Source organism: Erinaceus europaeus, chromosome 21, assembly GCF_950295315.1.
Source record: "Erinaceus europaeus chromosome 21, mEriEur2.1, whole genome shotgun sequence".
Taxonomy (NCBI): Eukaryota; Metazoa; Chordata; class Mammalia; order Eulipotyphla; family Erinaceidae; genus Erinaceus; species Erinaceus europaeus.
The window spans coordinates 21,412,602-21,437,971 of record NC_080182.1 but is presented as its reverse complement, the minus strand read 5'-3'; the positions used below and the strand labels follow the sequence as shown (position 1 = coordinate 21,437,971).

General features: G+C 42.2%; 1 protein-coding gene across 2 annotated transcripts in view; it reads right to left on the bottom strand.

The window, feature by feature from the left end:
* GPD1L (glycerol-3-phosphate dehydrogenase 1 like) overlaps positions 1 to 25,370 on the bottom strand; it is a 76,202-nt gene that overhangs the window by 39,327 nt on the left and 11,505 nt on the right. For both annotated transcript variants that reach the window (XM_007524047.3, XM_060180488.1), the window contains exons 2-3: positions 23,910 to 24,087; positions 772 to 912 (exon numbers count right to left, since the gene is read on the bottom strand). In XM_007524047.3, coding sequence (XP_007524109.1) covers positions 772 to 912; positions 23,910 to 24,087 — 319 coding nt within the window. The remainder of the gene's footprint in view (positions 1 to 771; positions 913 to 23,909; positions 24,088 to 25,370) is intronic.

The window sequence follows — 25,370 nt, the reverse complement described above, 5'->3', positions numbered from 1 at the left end:
ATTCTGTCTCTAAACTTTAGAGGTCACTGATAGACTTCTGCTTAAAAACTAACTCTTTGAAGTATATCCAGGAATGGAAACTAGTGATGCCCACTTTCCCTGCAAATGCAAAATGCAAACCTCTAGCGGTTCCACTGCAGGCTGGGATCCAGGCACTGGGTGGAAAGTTCTCTATGACAGCAAGGCTCACTGGGGAAGCCCAAGGCTCACCAGGGGAAGCAGCTACCCCTGCCCCCATCTGAGCTATGCTAAGCTCCCAGTGTGTGCTTTTTGAATTATTTTCCAGGCATCACAAAAGTAAATCAAGCAAAACCCCAAAGAGCAGACACAACAACTTCCCCCTTCAGTTTTTTTTCCTCCAGGGTTATCGGTGGGGTTTGGTGCCTGCACTATGAACCCACTGCTCCTAGAGGTCATTTTTCCCTTTTGTTGACCTTGTTGTTTATTGTTGTTGTTGTTATCATTATTATTATTATTGCTGTTGTTGTTGGATAGGACAGATAGAAATCAGGAAAGATGGGGAAGACTGAGGGGGGAGAGAAAGATAAGACACCTGCTGACCCGCTTCACCACTTGTAAAGTGACCACCCTCAGGGTGGGGAGCCAGGGGATCGAACCAGGATCCTTGCGCTGGTCTTTGTGCTTTTTGGCATATGCCCTTAACCCGCTGCACTACCACCCGACTGCCCACCCCTTCAGTTTTCTACCTTCAACCAATAAAAGTGAAGCTGGTCAATGATGCCTTATCCCGACAGTCTGCATACAGGTTACCTTAATCAGGGTGATCCCCAGAGCTTTCTTGGGCACTCTGCCAGTGATCTCATCACAGATTCTGTGGATGAACTGGTGGGGAATGACAAACACCAGCAGGTCCGCATCCTGCACGGCCTCGCTGAGGTTGGGGACAGCAACCTGCAATGGGGAGGGGAGGCGACTTAGAGCATTGGTTTCACTGGCCATTCCGCCCACAGGTGCCTGCTACCTGCAGAGCACCTCAGAGACGGTGTGGGTGAATGTGCTGTATATCCTGCTTTCCTCACTCAGGACGTGTTGGAAGCCAAAAGCCTCCCCTCTCTGTCACTTAACAGCTGTATAAACGATTTTACACTCTCCGTGCCTGTTTCCCTGTCTAATATAAAGAGTTGTGGGGATGCTGTGTGGGTTGTTCTCTGCTGTTCTCCCAAAGCCCTGGATGTCTTTTCTTTTCTTTTTTTAAAATTTTATTTGTAAAAAAGGAAACACTGACAAAACCATAGGATAAGAGGGGTACAATTCCACACAATCCCCACCACCAGAACTCCATATCCCCTCCCTTCTCCTGATAGCTTTCCTATTCTTTATCCCTCTGGGAGTATGGACCCAGGGTCATTATGAGAGGCAGAAGGTGGAAGGTCTGGCTTCTGTAATTGCTTCCCTGCTGAACATGGGCATTGGCAGGTCGATCCATACTCCCAGCCTGTCTCTCTTTTTCCCTAGTGGGGCAGGGCTCTGGGGAAGTGGGGCTCCAGGACACCATGGTGGGGCCGTCTGCCCAGGGAAGTCCAGTTGGCATCATGGTAGAATCTGGAACCTGGTGGCCCAGGTGTTGTCTCCAAGTCACTGTCTTGGCTTTGCCTCCCCCAGGATGTCTTTTCTGCCCATCTTTATGCCACTCTGTTCTCCAGGGAGGCTGCTTTCTCTGAACTGTTTCCCCAGGATGCCCCTGCTCCCTGCACTTTTTAATCAAAATGATTCTTAGCTTGTTCAAGCCCATGTACACATAAAGCATGCAGAGCCAATAGGTCCAGAGAAGTAGAATACTTTTAATTAGAATTCAGGTTGCCAGGTCTTGTATAAAAAATACAGAGCAGAAATCTCCATCTACGTATGGCCAGTAACTAGCTCAAGGGAGAATGAGAGGCCAGAGTTCTTAAGAGACTAATAGGTCATTGAACTGGACCACAGGTGAATATGTAAAAGCATAATAAGGTTTATGCATAAAGGGACACTCAAAAGAGACTAAGAAATGGCTTTGTTTGCTTGTTTGTTTTGTTGTTGTTGTTATAATCTCTAGTTGCAAGGGAACCAACAGAAGGTGGATTTTTGGTGATGAATCAAGTGACTACCTATGGCTGTCCAGCATACATTACCAACCAGAAATTCCTCTGAAGAAAAAATGTTTTTCCCATACCTTTCTGGGATATAAATAAAGAGGGAGAGTGTTCTGGGAGGTGGCACAGTGAATACAGCTTTAGACGCTCAAGCATGATTTTCAATCCCCAACAGCACATGTACCAGAATGATGTCTGATTCTTTCTTTTTCTCATTAATAAATAAATAAAATCTTTAAAAAACAAATAAATAAAGAAGGAGAAATGACAAGTTTTGGGCTGTGATCTGTTATGTGGGAACTATGCTACCACTCAAACCTGCTGAAACTCATATAGAGAATGTTTTGGTTCCCATGACTAAAATCCAGGTGTGACTGGCTTCAGGAATGTAACCTGAACCAGTGGCTTAAATGATACCAGCAAGGTTCTGTATTTCCCTCTTGTGTTTTACTCTGCCTCCCACAGGGTTGGTCATTGGTCGCCTTTCACAAAATTGCCCTCATTCACAACGGAATCCCTTGTCAGGTCTCCTCTCACATTTACAAAATGGTTGTACCTGTTCTAGACCTCGCACCATCACTCCATATGGTTCAAGAAAAGATCCGGTAGCTTGCAGAATAGTAGAGAAGCAACCATTCCCCAGAAGTTCCAGCAAGCGTCAACATTCATTTTAATTTATCAAAGGAATCAGAGCATCATTCTGACAAATGTGGTGCCAGGGGCTGAACTCAGGACCTCATGCTTTCAAGGTAGAAGCTTTATCCACTATGCCACTTCCCAGGCCACTCTGCCACTGTTGTATTTCCTGCTTTCTATACTTCCCCTGCCCCATATCCACATTCACCCTAACTGTATACCTTCCCTTCTGATTTTTCATGGCATTTTCCATGATGAGGTAGATTCAGTACTAGCACCAAAAAAAAGTAAGGACATAAGCTTGAGTCCCACATCTGCCACTGACCAGCTATGTGACCTTGTGCAAGTGACCTATCTTCACTGGCCTTAGTTACCCCATATATAGAATGGGACTTGAAATGGAAATCATCTTTCCTACAGCTACTTCATAGAGCCCTTTCAAGTTCAGCAATACAAATGGCAGTGCTTGGCAATGATGTGAAATCCATATGAAAGAGATTATTCATCATGATCTGCAGCTCTCCTACAATTGTTTTGTTTTTATTTTTATTTATTTATTGTTCCTTTTGTTGCCCTTGTTGTTTTTCATTGTTGTTGTAGTTATTGATGTCATTGTTGTTAAACAGGATAGAGAGAAATGGAGAGAGGAGGGGAAGACAGAGAGGGAGAGAGAAAGATAGACACCTGAAGACCTGCTTCACCACCTGTGAAGCAATTCCCCTGCAGGTGGGGAGCCGTGGAATTGAACCAGGATCCTTAAGCTGGTCCTTGCGCTTTGCACCAAGGGCACTTAGCTCACTGTGCTACTGCCCGACTCCCCTAATTCTTGGTTTTTAAGACATTATCCCATCTTCATGCAACCTGCTTAAAAATCCTCAAAAAAGGAAGCTGCCAGCTGATTCCAATTTCCTCCATGTTTTAGCTCTCCTTCAACCAATCAATGAAGAACCTGAGGTTGGGTGGGATGGCTGGCTCTCTCTAGGACAGTATGCCTGGGGGCTCATGGAGCATGCTCAGATGTCCTTCCATTTTCCTTGATGGAATACTGAGGGATTAGCCCACAAAGCATGGTGTATGTAATACAAGTTGTACCGGTGTGGTGTGCATGGTGCATTCACAAAACAGTGTTCCTCTTATACAAAACAAAGCAAGTGCTCTTTAACAGGACTCTAAAACCTTCTTTCAGAAGAAAGCCTTTTTTAAGCTAAGCATCTTTCACTCTGGATCAAATCAAGACACTGCTTTGACTATGTCACCAGCCTCCTGTCAAATCTTTCTGAGGGTGTCCACCAATGACAACTCAGAATAGGGCTTGCCTTTCATTGGCAAGTCGGACAAAAACTCAGATTGGAATTAAGCATCATGCTGGTCCACTCAATACTCAGACTTTTGGGAATCCGGCATTCATGGTGCAAGATGAAAGGCAGTAACAATAATGTCCGAGACCTTAGAGGCCAGCCCCAGGTTCAATCCCTGGCAAGAGCTGAGCAGTGCTCTAGTTTCTTTGTTCCATATGCACACACAATCTCCTCCTCTCCTTCTCTCTTGTAAAAATGAATGTGTCAACCAACTATCCAGAGCCAGGTTTCCACTAGGGAAAGACAGAAACAGGTAGGGAGTATGGATCGACCTGCCAACACCCATGTCCGGCGAAGAAGCAATTACAGATGCCAGACCTTCCACCTTCTGCATCCCATAATGATCGTAGGTCCATACACCCAGAGGGATAAAGAATAGGGAAGCTTTTAAGGGAGGGGATGGGATATGGAACTCTGGTGGTGGGCACTGTACCTCTATTATCTTATGGTCTTTTTAATAATAAATAAATAAACAAACAAATAAATAAATGCATCTAAAAATAATAAATTTTAAAAGTTACTTAAAGCCAGTAAAGTCTGGTTGGACAAGCCTAAAGCTTCTTTTCACTTCCTGGAGGAGCTATTGTTGTCCAATGTGAGCTCAATAAGCTTTTTATCCAGTTTCAATATCTCATCTGTGGTCACTGGAGCAGACAAGAACAAACTGCACTCCCATCACTTACCTTTTGACCCTTCTAAGATGCTGTTTTATGGCCTTTAAGGCCAAATGAAATCAGAGTTCTCTACAGTCATTTATAACTACAAACAGACCTATTCCCATGCCCCACAGGGAGGAAAATAGGAAAACAACTGTAATCCCAGCACCAGAAATTACCACTATCAATATTTTCATATGTCTTCTTCCAGGACTTTCCGAGATGACCAGTAATATCTAAAATCATCTCTAGGGATACAGAGATAGCATAATTCTGCAAAAGACTGTTCATGCCTGAGGCTCTGAGGCCCCAAGTTAAATCCCCAGCTCATCATAAGCCAGAGCTGAGTAGTACTCTGGTTGAAAAAGCGGGGGGGGGGGGGGATACTATAGCTGTCCTCATTTCTTTTCTTTTCCTTTTTTTTTTTATTTATAAAAAGGAAACACTGACAAAACCATAGGATAAGAGGGGTACAACTCCAAACAATTCCTACCACCAGAACTCTGTATCCCATCCCCTTCACTGACAGCTTCCCTATTTTTTATCCCTCTGGGAGTATGGACCCATGGGTCATTATGGGGTGCAGAAGGTGTAAGGTCTGGCATCTGTAATTGCTTCCCCACTGAACATGGGCATTGACAGGTTGATCCATATTCCCAGCCTGTCTCTCTCTGTCCCTAGTGGGGCGGGGCTCTGGGGAATCGGGGCTCCAGGACACATTGGTGGGGTTGTCTGTCCAGGGAAGTCTGGTTTTGGAATCATGCTAGCATCTGGAACTTGGTGGCTGAAAAGAGAGTTAACATACAAAGCCAAACAAATTGTTGACTAACCAGGAACCTAAAGGCTGGAATAGTGCAGATGAAGAGTTGGGGGTCTTCGTTTTGTAGATAGCTAGTAGGCATATTTTAGTTATATTCCAAAGGGCCCATGACTATACTAGTTTTTTTTCCCCTGAGCCTGAAACCTGATATGCAGGTGGATCCTTGTTATTGTCTGGAGAGATGATGTCATGGCTGGAAAAAGGACCAGAAAGCTGGATCAGGGGAGAGTAGCTCCCTAATAATGGGGAAGGGGTATAAATAATTTTGACTGTAAACCCCATCAGTTTGATCTGATGTGGGGCCCATATTCAGCTTAGGAACCTATGTGACCTCTGCATCCCTGTAGATCTGAGCTCACATTCTGTGGTCACGAGTAGGAACATTCCAAGCTGCCCCAATTTCAGGGACCCATCTTCCTCAGGTGTAGCATACAGTATGTTACCCAGCCTCCCTTCGGAGGATGGAACATTCTCTACTGTTGTTGATCCAAGTTGAGGGCAAGGTCCTATGGGGGAGCTGTCCTAATTTCTATCCAATCTCTTAGGATCATTAAAGAGGTGGGCTAGCCTAGGCCAGATGGCTCTTGTGTAAGTCTGTATGGATTTACCCGATGACACAATTTTAGCAGCTATCAAGAGCAGCATGGGGTCAGCAAGACCCCTCACCAGGAGGGTGCCTGCTTTGTCATGTGTGCAACCCAAGGTCAAACCCAGTTCCCTTTGAACTAGAGGAAGCTTCTGGGACATGGTATGTTTCTCTCCTTCTGATTATCTCTGTATCTTTCTTCTTATCTGAAAAAGTCTGCCCAAAGTGTTGAAGCCCAGGCAACAACAATTACAAAAAGAAAACCTTGATTTAAAACTAACCTGACTGCCCTAGACTTGTGAGGTATCTGCCTGCTTAGCTGGACATTACAGGCAACCTACCTACACTCTCTCTAGAGAGAGAGAGAGCATTTAAACTTGAGAGTAACAGCGAAGAACAACAGTAACTGGTGCAGTATAGGTTTGACAATACTATGCTTCCCCATCCTGTCCTGCTAATCACAAGCTCAACAAGGATCACAGGTGAAATGTATGTGCTTGACTCTCCATTCACAAAAAGGATACTCGGACATAGATGTGATTTGATGATTCTTATATATTAATAAATGCATCACCGTTGGTAAATGAGGTGGCTTCTTAATGACTAGAACTGTCTCCAGTAGCATCAATTTATGAAAGAGACCTATGGAGCCCAAATTGATTCCTAAGTCAACAGTATTACTACCACCTGAGAACTTGCCAGAAATGCAAAAGCACAGGGCCCCACCTGGGAACTTAGGAGTCAGAAACCTTCAGGGTAGAATCTGTTAGGTCTCCCATGTAAGACTTTGTGAAATGCTAAAAATTTTGAAGTACCAGTGAAAACTAGCAGGGTGAAAATAACTTCCAGGGGGGGGCTTGGGCAGTAGCGCAGCGGGTTAAGCGCACATGGCTCAAAGTGCAAGGACTGGCGGAAGGATCCCAGTTCGAGCCCCCAGCTCCCTACCTGCAGGGAGGGGTCGCTTCACGGGCAGTGAAGCAGGTCTGCAGGTGTCTATCTTTCTCTCCCCCTCCTCTCTCCATTTCTCTGTCCTATCCAACAACAATGATGTCAATAACAACAATAATAACTACAACAACGATAACACAACAAAAGTGAAAAAAAAATAGCCTCCAGAAGCAGTGGATTCGTAGTGCAGGCACTAAGCCCTGGAGACAGAAAAAAAAAAAGAAAAGAAAAAAAAAGAAAGAAAAGAAAAAAAAAAAAAGAAAATAACTTCCAGGGACCAGAGGAATAGCTCACCTAACTCAACTAGTAGAGCACAGGACTTAATGTTCAAAGCTCCTGGTTTGATCCTTGGTGTCACATGGAATGGAATGGTGCTGTGGTTCCTCTCTCATATAAAACTCTGTCTACTCCACATGGAGTAAATATGTCTCTGAAATTACTCCCATAATGAAAATTTTAAAAAGCTAAACCTACATAGTCTGGGAAATGGAACAGTGGATAAAGCACTGGACTCTCAAGCATGAGGTCCTGAGTTCAATCCCTGGCAGTACATGCACCAGAGTGATGCTCTGGTTCTCTCTCTCTCTCTCCTCCTATCCACTCATGAATCTTCCTCCCTACAGGTGGGGACCAGGGGCATGAAATGGGGTCCTTGTGCACTGTAATGTGTGCATTTAACCAGGCTTGCCACTGCCTGACCCCCTGCAATTCTCCATTGAACTAATCAAGACTCCCTTCAGTCAAAATGAGTTAACATTATCATAACTCACCACCCTAAAATAGTCGATTTTATAGTGGTATAACATCATATCCCACAGGATACTTCCTAGGACACTAACAAAACAATTTGCATGCATTTGTTCTATCTTACCATTTTCCCAGTGGTTCTTAGCTAGCAATCTTTCAGACCACAAATAATGCCATTACTCTAGGTACGAAGAAAACAGCAGTGAAGGCAGGTCTATGCAGTAAACCAAATCCAAAGAGTTAATAAGAAAGGGAAATATGCAAGTTGGGATTCAAATTTTACTGCACTCAGAGCTGAGTGGTGTCGCACCTGCTTGAGCACAGGTTACAATGTGTTCAAGCCCCCACCCAGTCTCCATCTGCAGACCGGAAGCTTCACACGTGGTGAAACTGCTGCAGGTGTCCCTGTCTGTCTCCCTCTGTTTCCCTTTCCCTCTCAATTTCTGTTTCTATCCAATAAATAAATGAGCACACAAATAAAATATTTTTAAATTAGTTAAAATATATATTGTGTTAAGATGTCAGGGAGGACAAAAGAGAATAAATGAATAAACAAAAGGGAATAAATAAATATTTTTAAAGAAAGATGTCTGGGAGGTGACTCAGCAATAGAATACATGCTTTATATGCATGGGAGCCTGAGTTTGATCCTTGGCATTACATAAACTTGTGAAGAGGGCTCTAGTGATTCTCTCTCTGTATTTTCCCCCACCCAAAAAAAAAAAAATATGGGCCCCAGATCAGAATGATGGGGTTTACAGTCAACAAAATATGTATACACTTTTCCCATAATTGGGAGCTACTCTCTTCCCTGATCCAGTTTTCTAGCCCTTTTTCCACCCATGACATCATCTCCCCAAACAATAACTTGGGTTAACCTGTATATCAGAAGTAATAAGGCATAGGCAAAAACTAGTAAAGTCATGGGCCTATTAGAACATACCTAAAATAGACCTACTAGCTTTTTCCAAAACGAAGACCCCAAATCTTCATCTGCAATATTTCAGCCTTTAGGCTCATGATTAGTCAACAGTTTGTTCTGCTTTATACCTTTTTTAAAAAAGATTTAAAAAAATATTTATTTATTCACTTTTGTCACCCTTGTTGTTTTATTGTTTTAGTTTTTGTTGTTGTTATTGATGTCATTGTTGTTGGATAGAACAGAGAGAAATGGAGAGGGGAGGGGAAGACAGAGAGGGAAAGAGAAAGACACCTGCAGACCTGCTTCACCACTTGTGAAGTGAACCCCCTGCAGGTGGGGAGCTAGGGACTCGAACCAGGATACTTACGCCAGTCCTTGCGCTTTGCACCACCTGCGCTTAACCCACTGCGCTACCACTCGACTCCTTCTGCTTTGTATCTTAACTCTTTTTCAGCCACCAGGTTCCAGATGTAACCATGATGCCAATCAGACTTCCCTGGGCAGACGACCCCACCAATGTGCCCTGGAGCCCAGCTTCCCCAGAGCACTGCCCCACTAGGGAAAGAGAGAGACAAGCTAGGAGTATGGATCGACCTGTCAACACACATGTTCAGCGGGGAAGCAACTACAGAAGCCAGACCTTCCACCTTCTACCCTGGGTCCATACTCCCAGAGGGATACAGAATAGGAAAGCTATCAGGGGAGGGATGAGATACAGTTTTGGTGGTGGGAACTGTGCCCCTCTTATTCTATGATCTTGTCAGTATTTCTATTTTATTATTTAAAAAAAAAAAAAGGATACCACCTAAAAAAGTGAAAAGCAGGGCTAGGAGATGACAAAGTGTGAGGCCCTGGACTCAATCCTCAGCAGCATTTAACAACTTCAAAGAAGCTAATTGGGTGGTGGAGTTATGTTCTGGTGTCACTCTAAAAACATGTCTTTAAAAACAAAGCAACTGGACTGGGGTGACTCAGTGGTAGAGGGCATCAGTAAGGGAGGTCCTGGGTACAATCCCCCAAATCATACAAAAGATAAGAAAGCAGAGACCTGTAGCAAACCCCTCTGAACTGCATATCTGAAAATGAACTCATATTTAGTATATGCAAAGAATTCGATTTAGACTTCCGGAGGCGGAGCTACGAGCAGCAGATTGCTTTCTCTCCTCTCCTCACCTCTCCTCTCCTGGATCAACTAGGAATACCAAAGGAGACCACCCGGGACCGAAACAAGACAGGACTAGAATGACCACAGGAACCCAGTAAATCACCAGTGAGTACAAACACGTGTGGCTGGTGACAGAGAGGAGAGAGGAGCCTAAGGAGAGATTGAGTGACTGCTAACAGTTCAGCAGTTTATCAGTTGAGACACCACCTCCAGTCTGCTCCACCAACAAGGGGTCAGCTTAAGGGAGGAGCCGACTCCCCAGAGACTCACCAAGTGCAACTCTGAGTCTCCATTGCTACTACCCTCAGAATCTGGAGCAGCGACAGGGAGGGACACCAGGGGACAGAGATCTAACCAGGAAACTCAGGAGAAGACCTATACCTCAGTGGAATAGCTGAGGGGCTGTGAAAGTCTCTTTGCATAACCACTGGATTATCTCTGCCACACCCTGCTTTATCTCTTGGTCAGGAGTCAGTGATTAAGCTAAGAAGCCTATTGATAGTTTAAAAGCCCTCAGGCTCCCATAGCCTACAGGGAAGAAAAAAAAAAAAGGCTTTTAAGCCACTGAGCTCCAACTCAGGGATTGAAACAACTGTTAACTTCCACCACTGTGAACCCTTTAATTAACTTACTTAGACACAAGTCAATCCAGGCAATAGTGAACAATAATTTGAAAATTACTGATAAAGGGAACTCATAACATAATATATAAAATGGTTAAAACAACAAGAAAAAATATTGGAGAAACGAACCAGGACAAGAGTCCAGCTAAAAGTCCTCCAGAGGATGAAGCACAAAATAACGAGTTCAACATCTAAACATTAGCTAAGGAAATAATAACAGGAGTGAGTAAAGAACTGAAAAAATTGTAATCAGAAATGCAGGAACAACAAATGAGAATATGGAAGAAAATACTAATTATCTCATGGTTATTAGAGAGCTGAAAGCTGAAATCACTGAGCTAAGAAGGCAACTAGCTGAACAAGCTAAAACAGTATCAGAGCAGGGCAACAAAATAGATGAACTCCAGAAAACAGTAGAGGGTAGAGAGAATAGAATCTATGAGGCTGAAGACAGAATTAGCAAGATTGAGGATGAATTAGAGACAACTAAAAAAGAAGTAAGAGATCTCAAAAAGAGATTAAGAGATGCTGAAAACAACAACAGAGTCCTATGGGATGACTTCAAAAGAAACAATATATGCATTATTGGCATAACAGAGGAAGAAAGAGAAGGAGAGGAAGAAAGCATTTTCCAGGCCATAATAGCGGAAACTTTTCTAGTCTAGACAACATCAAAGACATAAAGATTCAAGAAGCCCGGAGGGTCCCAAACAGAATTAACCCAGACCTAAAGACACCAAGACATGTCATACTTAGAATGAAAAGGAATAAGGATAAAGAAAGCATCCTGAAGGCTGCAAGAAAAAAAAAAAGAGTCAGCTACAAAGGAAAACCCCTAAGATTAGCAGCAGACTTCTCCATACAAACACTACAGGCCAGAGAGAATGGCAAGATATATATTGAGTGCTCAATGAGAAAGGCTTTCAGCCAAGAATACTATATCCTGATAGACTGTTATTCAGACTAGATGGAGGCATCAAAACCTTCTCAGACAAGCAACAGTTGAAGGAAGCAACCATCACCAAGCCTGCCCTGAGAGAAGTTCTGAAAGGTCTCCTATAAACAACCAGACCACCACAAATAGGACATATATCAAAACACTCTAAAACTCTACAAGAATGGCATTAAAATATCTTCGATCTTTGATATCAATAAATGTCAGTGGCCTGAATTCACCTATTAAAAGACACAGAGTAGGAAGATGGATCAGAAAGCACAACCCAACAATATGCTGTCTACAGGAAACCCACCTAACTCAACAAGACAAACACAGACTTAAAGTGAAAGGATAGAAAACTATCATTCAAGCCAATGGCCCACAAAAAAGGGCAGGAACAGCTATTCTCATATCTGACATGATAGACTTTAAAATAGATAAGATTAAAAAAGATAGGAATGGACACCACTTAATTCTCAGAGGATCAGTCAATCAAGAGGACTTAACAATTATTAACATCTATGCACCCAATGAGAAGCCATCTAAATACATCAAATGTCTACTGAAAGAGCTACAGCAATATATTAACAGTAACACAATCATAGTAGGGGACTTCAACACCCCACTCTCTCAACCTGACAGATCATCCAGGCAGAAAATCAATAAAGACATAAGGGAGTTAAATGAAGAGACAGATAAACTAGAACTTTTGGACATTTTCAAAGTCATTCATCCCAAGAAACTGAAACACATTTTACTCAAATCCACATGGGTCATTCTCAAGGATAGACCATATATTAGGCCACAAAGACAGCATCAGCAAATTTAAGAGCATTGAAATCATCCCAAGCATCTTCTCAAACCACAGTGGAATTAAACTAACACTTAACAATCAACAAAAGATTAGTAACAGTGCCAAAATGTGGACGCTCAACAGTACACTTCTTAACAGCTTCTGGGTCAAAGAGGAAATCAAGGAAGAAATCAAAATATTTCGAGAGTTCAATGAAAATGAAGACACAAGCTATCAAAATATTTGGGACACAGCTAAAGCAGTCCTAAGAGGGAAGTTCATAGCTATACAAGCACACATTGGGAAACAAGAAAAAGCACAAATAAACAGCCTGATTGCACATCTTAAAGATCTAGAAGAACAACAAAGGAACCCTAAAGCACCCAGAAGGACAGAAATCACTAAAGTTAGGGCAGAAATAAATAACGTTGAGAATAAGAAAACCATGCAAAAGATCAACGAAAGCAAATGTTGGTTCTTTGAAACATTGAACAAAATCGACAAACCTTTAGCCAGACTCACAAAACAAAAAAAGGGAGAAGACCCAAATAAATCGGATAGTAAATGAAAGAGGAGATATCACAACAGACACCGCAGAAATTCAACATATCATGAGAGGCTTCTATGAACAACCCTATGCCATCAAGCTAGAGAACCTGGAAGAAATGGACAATTTCCTAGATACCTACCAACTTCCAAAACTAAGTAAAGAGGAAGTGGATAACATGAACAGGCCCATCACAGCTAATGAAATTGAAACAGTTATCAAAAATCTCCCCAAAAATAAAAGTCCTGGACCAGATGGTTTTACAAATGAATTCTACAAAACCTTCAAAGAAGAACTAATACCTCTACTTTGAAAAGTCTTCCAGAAGATGGAAGACACTGGAATACTCCCTGCCAGCTTCTATGAAGCCAACATCACCCTGATACCAAAAGCAGACAGGGACACAACCAAAAAAGAAAACTACAGACCAATATCTCTGATGAACATAGATGCGAAAATATTGAACAAAATTCTAGCCAACCGGATACAGCAGTATATCAAAAAGATTGTTCATCATGACCAAGTGGGGTTTATTCCAGGCATGCAAGGTTGGTTTAATATATGTAAATCAATCAATGTGATCCACCACATCAACAAAAGCAAGACCAAAAACCACATGGTCATATCAATAGATGCAAAGAAAGCCTTTGACAAAATACAACATCCCTTTATGATCAAAACACTACAAAAAATGGGAATAGATGGAAAATTCCTGAAGATAGTGGAGTCTATATATAGCAAACCTACAGCGAACATCATACTCAATGGTGAAAACTGGAAGCATCTCCCCTCAGATCAGGTACTAGACACTATCACCATTACTATTTAACATAGTGTTGGAAGTTCTTGCCATAGCAATCAGGCAGGAGCAAGGAATTAAAGGGATACAGATTGGAAGAGAAGAAGTCAAACTCTCCTTATTTGCAGATGACATGATAGTATACACAGAAAAACCTAAGGAATACAGCAAGAAGCCTTTGGAAATCATCAGGCAATACAGTAATGTGTCAGGTTATAAAATTAACATTCAAAAGTCAGTGGCATTCCTCCATGCAAACACTAAGTTAGAAGAAATTGAAATCCAGAAATCAATTCCTTTTACTATAGCAACTAAAACAATAAAATATCTAGGAGTAAACCTGACCAAAGAAGTGAAAGACTTGTATACTGAAAACTATGCGTCACTACTCAAAGAAATTGAAAAAGACACAAAGAAGTGGAAAGATATTCCATGTTCATGAGTTGGTAGAATTAACATCATCAAAATGAATATATTACCCAGAGCCATCTACAAATTTAATGCTATCCCCATCAAGATCCAAACACATTTTTTTAGGAGAATAGAACAAATGCTACAAATGTTTATCTGGAACCAGAAAAGACCTAGAATTGCCAAAACAATCTTGAGAAAAAAGAACAGAACTGGAGGCATCACACTCCCAGATTTCAAACTGTATTATAGGGCCATTGTCATCAAAACTGCTTGGTACTGGAACATGAATAGACACACTGACCAGTGGAATAGAATTGAGAGCCCAGAAATGAGGCCCCACACCTATGGACATCTAATCTTTGACAAAGGGCCCAGACTATTACATGGGGAAAGCAGTCTCTCTTCAACAAATGGTGCTGGAAACAATGGGTTAAAGTATGCAGAAGAATGAAACTGAATCACTGTATTTCACCAAATACAAAAGTAAATTCCAAGTGGATCAAGGACTTGGATGTTAGACCACAAACTATCAGATACTTAGAGGAAAATATTGGTAGAACTCTTTTCCACATACATTTCAAAGACATCTTCAGTAAAACGAATCCAATTACAAAGAAGACTAAGGCAAGTATAAACCTATGGGACTACATCAAATTAAAAAGCTTCTTCACAGCAAAAGAAACCACTACCCAAACCAAGAGACCCCTCACAGAATGGGAGAAGATCTTTACATACCATACATCAGACAAGAGTTTAATAACCAAGATATATAAAGGGCTTGTCAAACTCAACAACAAGACAACAAATAACCCCATCCAAAAATGGGGGGAGGACTTGGACAGAATATTCACCACAGAAGAGATCCAAAAGGCCAAGAAACACATGAAAAAATGCTCCAAGTCTCTGATTGTCAGAGAAATGCAACAATGAGATATCACCTCACTCCTGTGAGAATGTCATACATCAGAAAAGGTAACATCAGCAAATGCTGGAGAGGGTGTGGGGTCAAAGGAACCCTCTTGCTCTGCTGGTGGTAATGTAAATTGGTCCAGCCTCTGTGGAAAACAGTCTGGAGAACTCTCAGAAGGCTAGAAATGGACGTACATTATGACCCTGCAATTCCTCTCCTGGGGATATATCCTAAGGAACCCAACACATCCATCCAAAAAGATCTGTGTACACATATGTTCTTGGCAGCACAATTTGTAATAGCCAAAACCTGGAAGCAACCCAGGTGTCCAACAACAGATGAGTGGCTGAGCAAGTTGTGGTATATATACACAATGGAATACTACTCAGCTGTAAAAAATGGTGACTTCACTGTTTTCAGTCAATCTTGGATGGACCTTGAAAAAAATCATGTTGAGTGAAATAAATCAGAAACAGAAGGATGAGTATAGGATGATCTCACTCTCAGGCAGAAGTTGAAAAACAAGATCAGAAAAGAAAACACAAGTAGAACCTGAAATGGAATTGGTGTATTGCACCCAAGTAAAAGACTCTGGGGTGGGTGGGTGGGGAGAATACAGGTCCATGAAGGATGATAAATGACATAGTGGGGGTTATATTGTTAAATGGGAAACTGGGGAATGTTATGCATGTACAAACTATTGTATTTACTGTTGAATGAAAAACATTAATTCCCCAATAAAGAAATAAATTAAAAAAAAAACAAATAATTCTTACAACTCAATAATGAAAACACATTGAAAAATGTTTTCAATGGGCCAAGTACCTGAATACACATTTGTCTAAGGAACATTGACTAAGTGAAATGATGTTCAGTATTATTAGCCAACAGGTAACTGAAAATCAAAACCACAATTACATACTCACTAGACTAAAAATGCTAAACAGTTACACTTATTGGTAAGAATTCAGAAAGATTGTTCAACAATTTGTTTGGCTTTGTATATTAACTCTCTTTTCAGCCACCAGGTTTCAGATGCCAGCATGATGCCGACCAGACTTCCCTGGAGAGGTGACCCCACCAATGTATCCTGGAGCTCCGCTTCCCCAGAGCCCTGCCCTACTAGGGAAAGAGAGGGACAGGCTGCGAGTATGGATCAACCAGTCAACACCCATGTTCAGCCGGGAAGCAACTATAGAAGCCAGACCTTCTTTCACCTTCTGCATCCCACAATGACCTTGGGTCCATACTCCCAGAGGGTTAAAGTGTGGGAAAGCTATCAGGGGAGGGGATAGGATATGAGATCTGGTGGTGGGAACTGTGTGGAGTTGTACCTCTCCTAGCCTATGGTTTTGTTAATGTCTCCTTTTTTAAATAAATAAATTTTTTAAAAAAGTCAGAAATTAAAAAGAATTCAGAAAGATGAGGCTGGGTGGTGGTGCACCTGGTTGAGCACACATGTTAAAATACACAAGGACCCAGGTTCAAGCCTCGGTCCCCGCCTGCAGGGGGAAAGCTTTGCAAGTGGTGAAGCAGTGTTGCCGGTGTCTGTTTCTATCCCTCTCTGTTACCCCCTTCCCTCTCGATTTCCAGCTGTTTCTGGCCAATAAAGAGATAATAAAAAAATAAAATAAAGATATTAAAAAATAATTCAGAAAGACTGCAGTCTTCATAAACCACAGGTAAAATGGTGCAACCACTTTAGAAAATAATCCAGCAGTTCATAATAACATAGAGTTGGCATCTGACCCACCAACTGCACTCCTATGTTATACCCACGAGTGAAAACATGGTTCACACAAAACATTGTACACAAATATTTATAAGAGTATTATTCAAAATTGCCCCCCAAAAAGTGAAAATCCAAACGTTCATTGACTGAGAAATGGACAAACAAAATTGGCTATACTACTGAAACAGAACATCATTCAGCCACAGAAAAGATTAAGTACTGCTACAAACTACAGTAATGATCAACATGGAAAATATTGTGCTAAGTAAAATAAGCCAGTCACAAAAGATCATATATTGTATGGTGCCAGTTATAAGAAATACCCAGAATAGGCAAGTCTGTAGAGACAAGAAAGATTGGGGTTAGGGCTGAAGGTGGGAGTGGGTAGTAAGAGGTAAAAGAAACTGACTGCTAAAGGGTTTATGATTACTTTTTAGGGTAATAAAAATATTCATTAAATTGGTGACAGTGGTAGTTACACAAAGCACAGAATTCTTAAAAACTACTGAAATATACACTTCAAATGAATGGATTGTATGTTCTATGAATTATATCTCAGGAAAGCTGGCAGGTCTTAGAAGACAAAGATGAGAAGTATGTTCCATAGAAGATACTGTGATCATAAATCCCAGGGTCTCACTGTGGCTGCTTACAACTGGGAAGAGAAGGCAGGCGAGCTCTCTCCCTGGGTGAACTCTAATCACAGAGCCTGGACAGTAATGAAAGAGGATCAACAGTTGTTATCTCTGCAGTGCAGCAAAGAAGAAGTGAACTTTCTATTCAGGTTTAAGAGGAAATCAGATGGTCTACATCAACAAAACAGAAAATGGCAGGTGCTAGAGAGATTGTGGAGAGAAAGGGAACTCTGTTACACTGCTGGTGGGAATGCAATCTGGCATAATCCCTTTCGAAGACTAAATGCAGAGTCCTCAAACAAATAAAAATGGAATTACCTTATGATCCAGCAATACCATTCTTGGGAAATTATCAAAGGGACACTGAAATACTAATTTATACACCCTTAAGTTCATAGCTGCATTATTCACACACAAAAAAAAAAAAAGAAAGAAAGAGAGAGAGAAAGAAAGGAAGGAAGGAAGGAAGGAAGGAAGGAAGGAAGGAAGGAAGGAAGGATGGATGGATGGAAACAACCTAAATGCCCACCAACAGATGACTGGCTAAAGAAGTTATGGAAAGGGGGCCGGGCAGTAGTGTAGCCGGATGAGTGCACATGGCGCGAAGCACAAGGACTGGCATAAGGATCCTGGTTCAAGCCACCAGCTCCCCATCTGCAGGGGGGTCACTTCACAAGCAGTGAAACAGGTCTGCAAGTGTCTATCTTTCTTTCCCCCTCTTTTGATTTCTCTCTGTCCTATACAACAACACCAATAACAACAATAATAATGACCGCAATAATGATAAAAAAAAAAAAAAAGGGCATCAAAAGGGAAAAAATATCCTCCAGGAGCAGTGGATTCATAGTGCAGGCACTGAGCCCCAGCAATAATCCTGGAGGCAGGAAAAAAAAAAGTCATGGGATACATACTCCATGGAATACTACTATGCAATCAAAAGTCAACTTTGTGTTCTTTGAGACAAAATGGTTGGAACTGGAGGTGATTATGCATACTGAAATAAGGAGATGAAATATAATTATTGGATGGCTTCATTCCTATGTGGAATCTAGAGGACTGTACCTGCAGGAGGAAGCTTTATGAAAGGAAAGTATCACAAGTGATGAAGCACCGCTACAGGTCTCTCTCTCTCTCTCTCTCTCTATCTCTCTCTCTCTCTATCTATCTCCCCCTTCCCTCTTAATTTCTCAGTTTCTATCAAGAACAAAAAAAGGGGAGAGGGGAGTTGGAGAAGGAAAAAATAAATGACTGCCAGGCAGTGGATTGATCACATAGGCACCAAGCCTGGACTACTACTAAGGGACTTATTCAATGGTCAAATGAGATGTTTGAATAAGCTGATATATAAAATTTGGGGTAGGGGCTGAGTGGTCGTGTGCCTAGTTGAGTGCACATGTTACAATGTGCAAGGACCCAGGTTCGAGCTCCTAGTCCCCACCTGCAGGGGGAAAGCAGTGTTACAGGTATCTCTCTCCCTTTCTTCCACCCTCTTAGCCTCTGGATTTCTGGCTGTCTCCAATAAACAAAGATAATAAAATATTAAAAAAAAAAACTTAGGGGAAAAAACTCACTGGTTTTTAATAATTTATCTGGATCTTTTCATTTAGTTGTCACAAAACCCTTAAAGTTAAAGCATTTAATAGCAACCCATCATGCCAAGAGGAGAACTATAACTCTTATAAGTGTGTTCTTCACCACCATACTGCACTGCACCTTCACTCAGCTTTTAAATGATTAATTGCAACATGACAGCTCACATATACCATTCAAGGCTAGCAAAAGTATATTTAAAAAAGAAGAAGAAACAAAGACAGTTCTTTGCCTTCCACTGGCTTTGGAAATAGAACTTTCTAATCGCCTCTGCATTTCCTTGACCAATTTCTACAGTGCCTACCTGCAGGGAGGAAGCTTCATGAGCAGTAGAGCAATGCTGCAGGTGCATCTCCCTCCCCCCCCCCACTCCCTCTTTCCTCTCAATTTCTGTCTCTATCCAAAAAGTATATATATAAATAAAAAGCAAACAAAATAGCGGTCCAGGAGGTGGTGCAGTAGATAAGCTATTGAATTCTAAAGCATGAGGTCCCAGCAGCACATGTGGGAACTGGGGGCTCAAACCTAGGTCTTTAAGAATTGTAACATGTATACTACCACATGTTACATTTTCATGAAGCTACAAGTCTTTGGATTCCAGGGGAATCCTGGGAATAATTAGTGCCTCATACTCTCCTTCTTGTCCACATCCATCCCTAAGCTTGAGGTCAGTGGTGGGACTAGTCAATCAGACTCTGAGTGGTGCTGCTCTTGGCTCCCCTATGGCATCCCCCTTCTTCCTAGCCTCCTGCTCCCCTGCTCATGGCACAGGCTCTGGATTTATGAATCACTCAGCAGGTTTGCCTCTGCTGGCATTCCTTCAGTGCCCAGGTATTGGAAAAGCATTGGAAAAAAATGGAAGGAGAAAAAAGAAGGCATTGGAAAAGTATAAGGGATGAGGATAGATAGCATAATGGTTATGCAAAGAGACTCTCACACCTGAGGCTCCAAAGTCCCAGGTTCAATCCTGCACCACCATAAGCCAGAGCTGAGCAGTGCTCTGGTAAAAAAAAAAAAAATGTTGTAAGTAAAGTGGGTGAACAGAGAATCAGATGATCAGATACACCCAGAGAGAACAGGTTTAACAGACAAACAGGTACCTGAGGGACTGACGCAAAGCAGAGTAGAAGAAATAGATTAATGAAGCATGCGGCTCACAGAAGAGAAGGAGTAACCAGGTCTGACAAGAATTACAGAAAGGAGGCTCAGATGAATTTCCTTCTCCAGGCAACATCAGAGATGACCAGAGGCCTTCTACTGCAGGGGAAATAGTTGTTCCTTAATCCTTCTCATTGGACATGAGGGCAACATCACATCCTAGCCCAGACCCTAGGAATAGGTACAAACATTTCAATACGTATACGAAAGGAAGACCAGAGCACTGCTTAGCTCTGGCTGGGGATTGAACCTGGGACCTGAAAGCCTCAGGCATGAACCTTTTACATAGCCATTATGCTGTCTGCATAGCCCAGAGCAACAGATTTACATGTCTGAGGTCCCAAAGGTCCTGGGTTCCATCTCCAGAGCTATCGTAAGCCAGAGCTGAGCTGTGCTCAGGTACAAAGACAGGGAGAGGGAGAGGGATAAAGTGAAAGAGGAATGGGGAGGGGTAGAGAGGGGAGATGAAGGAGCCAGGCTAGCAGGAAGTAAGAGCCTAGGGGTTCATTTCTGTCTCTAGCAACAGCACCAAGAATAACCTGGGGAAATGCTGGCTGACTCTGGTTCAGGAAAAAGTCACCATTTGAAAGCAATGGGAGGAGGGGCCGGGTGGTGGCCACCTGGTTGAGTGCACATGCTACAGTGTGTGAAGACCCGGATTTGAGCCCCTGGTCCTCCACCTGCAGGGGGAAAGCTTTACTAGTGATGAAGCAGGTCTGCAAGTATCTCTCTGTCTCTTTCCTGCTTTATCTTCTCCTTTTATTTCAATTTCTCTCTGTCCTATCAAACTGAATAAAGAAATATACAAAAAAATTTTAATATAGAAAAAAAGAAAGAAATGGGCTGGGGAGGGAGAGCATAATGGTTTCATGTCTGAGGCTCTCAAGCCCCAGTTTCAAATTCACCATTAACCAGAGCTGAGCAGTGTTCTGGTGTCTTCCCCCCTCATTAAAATAAATAAAATGCAAGAAAAGAGAAGGAAAAGGAGGAGGAGGAGGAGAGAGAGAGAGAGAAAAAAAAAAGAAAAGAGAAAGAAAGAGGAATGGATTTGTAAAGGCTCAGGAATTAACCCACCAGGAATTAAATTCCAACTCTAATTGTGTGATCTTGGGCAAATTCATTAACCTCTTGAGCTTTGGTATCTTCTATGAATTCAGAATCATCATCATTACAGGGAAATTAACAGCATTCACTTAAGAGAGTGATTGCTTAGAATTAAATGAGACAATATATGTAAGTTACTTAGGGCCTGAATGACACAAACACCAACAAAAACTTTCAGCAAGTGAGACCTTTGCATTTCCAATCTTCCTGGTACTTACCAGTTTACAAATCTTTCACCCCTGAGGGATTTTCCCATCTCAGTGCTTTGTATGCACAGTACACGCTGTAGACATGTGAGAGTGAAAATAAGTGGGAACTGCATTTCATTAACAAAGAAGATGAGTTCTACATTTAACCAGAGGAATAAGGCAGCCATAGTTGCCTGGTCTTCAAACAGACAACTACAAAAAGCCACCAAGGAGTGAATCTGGTGAGAGAAGTTCGTAAGTTCATTCCACTCAACAGGAAGCAGGTATACGCTTTTCATTCCCCTGCATTCCCTCTCACAGCAAGTGACTGGAATGAGGCCAAGCAAGAACCTCTATTTTCACCTCCTGGATCTATTCAACAACAAGCTGGAATTCTCAGTTGTCAGTCTTAGAATTTTCCCTGTTCTCTCTCCTTCAGGAATATCATCCTTGACCCTGATATTACAGGCCTATTACCTCAGCTGTCTTTGTGAGCAGATCAAACTCACTCCCTGAGAAACGACATAGAGGGAGCTGGTGGGGCACACAAGCAAGGCCGTCAGTTGTAGCTTTGACAGGACGGCACTTTGAATGGCATAGAATAGTTTATTGAGGGCTGAACTATGCTCCCACCCAAATGTTGCAGTGCAGTCCTAACCCTAGCACCTTGCCCCATGACTTATTTATAGACAAGTTGCTAAAAGAGGTCATTAAGTTAAAATAAGATCATTAGAATATGTTATAAGAAAAGGAGAGTATGGTCCAGGAGATGGCATAGTAAATAAAGCATTGGATTCTCAAGCATAAGGTTCCGAGTTCAATTCCCAGCAGCACATGTACTAGAGTGATGTCTGGTTCTCAATCTCTCTCTCTGTTTTCCTATCTTTCTCATTAATGAAGTCTTAAAAAAAGAAGAAGAGGGGAGTCGGGTGGTAGCAGAAGGTTAAGCACAGGTGGCGCAAAGCACAAGGACCGGTGAAAGGATACTGGTTCAAGCCCCTGGCTCCCCACCTGCAAGAAAGTCACTTCACAAACGGTAAAGCACGTCTGCAGGTGTTTATCTTTCTCTTCTTCTCTCTGTCTTCCCCTCCTCTCTCCATTTCTCTCTGTCCTACCCAACAATGACAACATTATCAACAACAATAATAACTACAACAATAAAAACAACAAGGGTAACAAATGGAATAAATAAGTTTTTTTTTTTTTTTTTACAGAAAGAAGAGGAGGAAGGAGTTAGTTATGAGTAGAGGAGACAGCATAATGGTTATGCAAAAAGACTTTCATGCCTGAGGCTCCAAAGTCCCAGGTTCAATCCCACACACCATGAGCCAGAGCTGAGCAGTGCTCTGGTCTCTCCTGCTGCACCTTTCACTCTCTCTCTCTCTCACTAAAATAAAATAAGTGAAGGAGGGTTACCAGGGCCAAGGAGGAGCACATGCCTTGATTACAGAAGGTCCTGGGTTCGATCTCTAGCACCAATTTAAAAGAACAGGATAGAGACACACAGGAAAACTATGCAAAGATATAGGAGGAAGCTGGCCATTTACGGGGGGGGGGGGGGGGGGGGAAGGGAGAGGGAGACCTCAGGAGAAACCAAAGCTTCAGTCCAGGAGACAGTACAGTGAATAAATCATTGGATTCCTAAGCATGAGTTCAATCCCTGGCATCACATGTACCAGAGTGATGTTCTGGTTCTTTAACTCTCACTAATGAACAAAAATAATACATATTTTTAGTGGGTCCTGGTGGCGATGCAACTAACAGAGTGTACATGTTAGAATGTGTAAGGACCAGGGGCTTGAACTCGCAGAGGGAAAGATTCATGAGTGGTGAAGTAGTGGTGTAGGTGTCGCTCTTTATCTCCTCCTTTCCTCTCAGTTTCTCTCTGTTTCTACCCAAAAAGAAAGAAAAAAAGAAAAAAATTAAATAATTTTTTTAAAAAGAAATTAAGACAGCCAATACCTTGATCTTGACTTGAAGCTTCCAGAATTGTGAGAAAGTCAAGTTCTATCACTTAAGTCATGTAGTCTATTGTGTTTTGCTGTGGCAGTCCTAATAAACTAATACAAAGCCCATTTGCAATGGCAGGAAAAGCAAAAATCAGCCAATCAAACAATTTGTTAACAAGCAGGAAGGGGTAGGGGGAAGAGGAATGGTGGTGTACCCTGTTCAGTATACATAATGCCGTGTGCAAGGACCCAGATTCGAGCCCCCACTCCCCACCTGCAGGGGGATGCTTCATGAGTGGTAAAGCAGGTCTGTAGGTGTCTTTCTCCCTTTCTATTTTCTCTTCCCCTCTCAATTTCTCTCCGTCCTGATAAATAAATTAGAAAGAAAAAAAATAGAAAACATGGCCACCCAGAGCCGTGGATTCATACAGCTGGCAATGAGCCCCAGCAATAACCCTGGTGACAATAAAATAAACAAATAAATAAATAGGAAGGAACGGGAAGGGGAAGTAGCTTCTCCATTCCTCCAAGTACTAACCACTACCTCAGCATGGTATAGTTATCAAAATTAAGCAAGAATACGTTTCATCCCCAAGTCTTACCACATTTTCTGGCAGCTTGTGTCCAGGGAGATATTTGACATTTTCATGGTCATTATTTATGATGTCTGTCAGTTTCCTCCCATTAACCGTTTCTTCAAAGACCCACATCTTGACCGTGGAGGCAAACTTTTTAAGATTCTTGACATTATTACCAATTATTTTTGCCACAGCTGAACCCCTACAGAAGAAACAATGAAAAACAGAAATTTAATTCAATTAAGTATAAGATTAGAAAGCACTAGGTCATAATTTCAGAAGAGCCAGGTTTGGATTTTGAGTCAAGCACTGAGCTTACACAAGATGTGAAAGCTACCAGCCACAAGTCAAGTGAAACTAGGTTTTCACTTGGATATTACACCCCCACTGGGATCCTGAAAGCCACAGAATTTGGTCCAGGGTCAAAAATCTCTATCTTTGAGAGTAAGGAAGATAGCGTAACGGGTAGGCAAAAAGACTTTTATGCCTGAGGCTCTAAAATTTCAGATTCAATTCCTTGCACCACCACAAACCAGAGCTGAGTAGTGTTCTGGTGAAAAAGAAAGAAGAGGAGCACACTATCCTTGAAACTAGTAAACACCAATCTATTTTGGAAGAAATTAGCACATGTCAGAAGAGAAACCCCCCCCCCTTAAAAAAAAAAATAGGGGCCAGGTGGTGGCGCACCTGGTTGAGCACACATGTTACAATGAGCAGGAACCCAGGTTCAAGCCCCCAGTCCCCACCTGCAGGGGGAAAGCTTCACAGGTGGGGAAGCAGTGCTGCAGGTATCTCTCTGTCTCTCACACTCTCTATCTCTCCTTTCCCTCACAATTTCTGACTGTCTCTATCCAATAAATAAATAAAGATAATTAACAAAAATGACATGAATAGCTCCCAGGCAATTATTCAAATCTCTGCAGATTAAAAAGTAATGGCTATTGAACAGATTGTATTCAGATCAAACACAACAAGCCTACATTGGAGGTCATAATAGAAAGACAAAGATTTAAATAGATTGCAGAAAAGGAGCAGAGTAAGTATGTGGGCTGAGTAGCCCGAGAATTTGGTTCACCCATCATCAGATACCAGCCCGCCTCTAGCTTCTCCAAGCTCTGTTTTCCCCTTTGTAGTCTCCTCTTATAGTCTGAAAACGGATCTCCATAGGCTTTCCTACTGGGAAAAAGTAGAAAATGACTGGCCACTGCCAGCTCTCTGGCATGAATCTGTAACAGGTCAGGTGAGAGAAATGTTTGTGCTCAGCCCAGACACCTGTGCCCATGTTACACACTTGCTGGGAATGCCAAGGGTCCCCAGCCTGCTGGCTATGCTGGGGAGTAGGTCCCAGCTGACTCAACAAGCTGTTCCTGCAGGACTTGGAGAAATAGCATGTGTGTGTGTGTGGGGGGGTGATGGTGGTCGAGAACCCCTGTACATCTCTAGCACCTTTATTCTAGTCTTGGAACTAGCTGCTCCCATACTCAC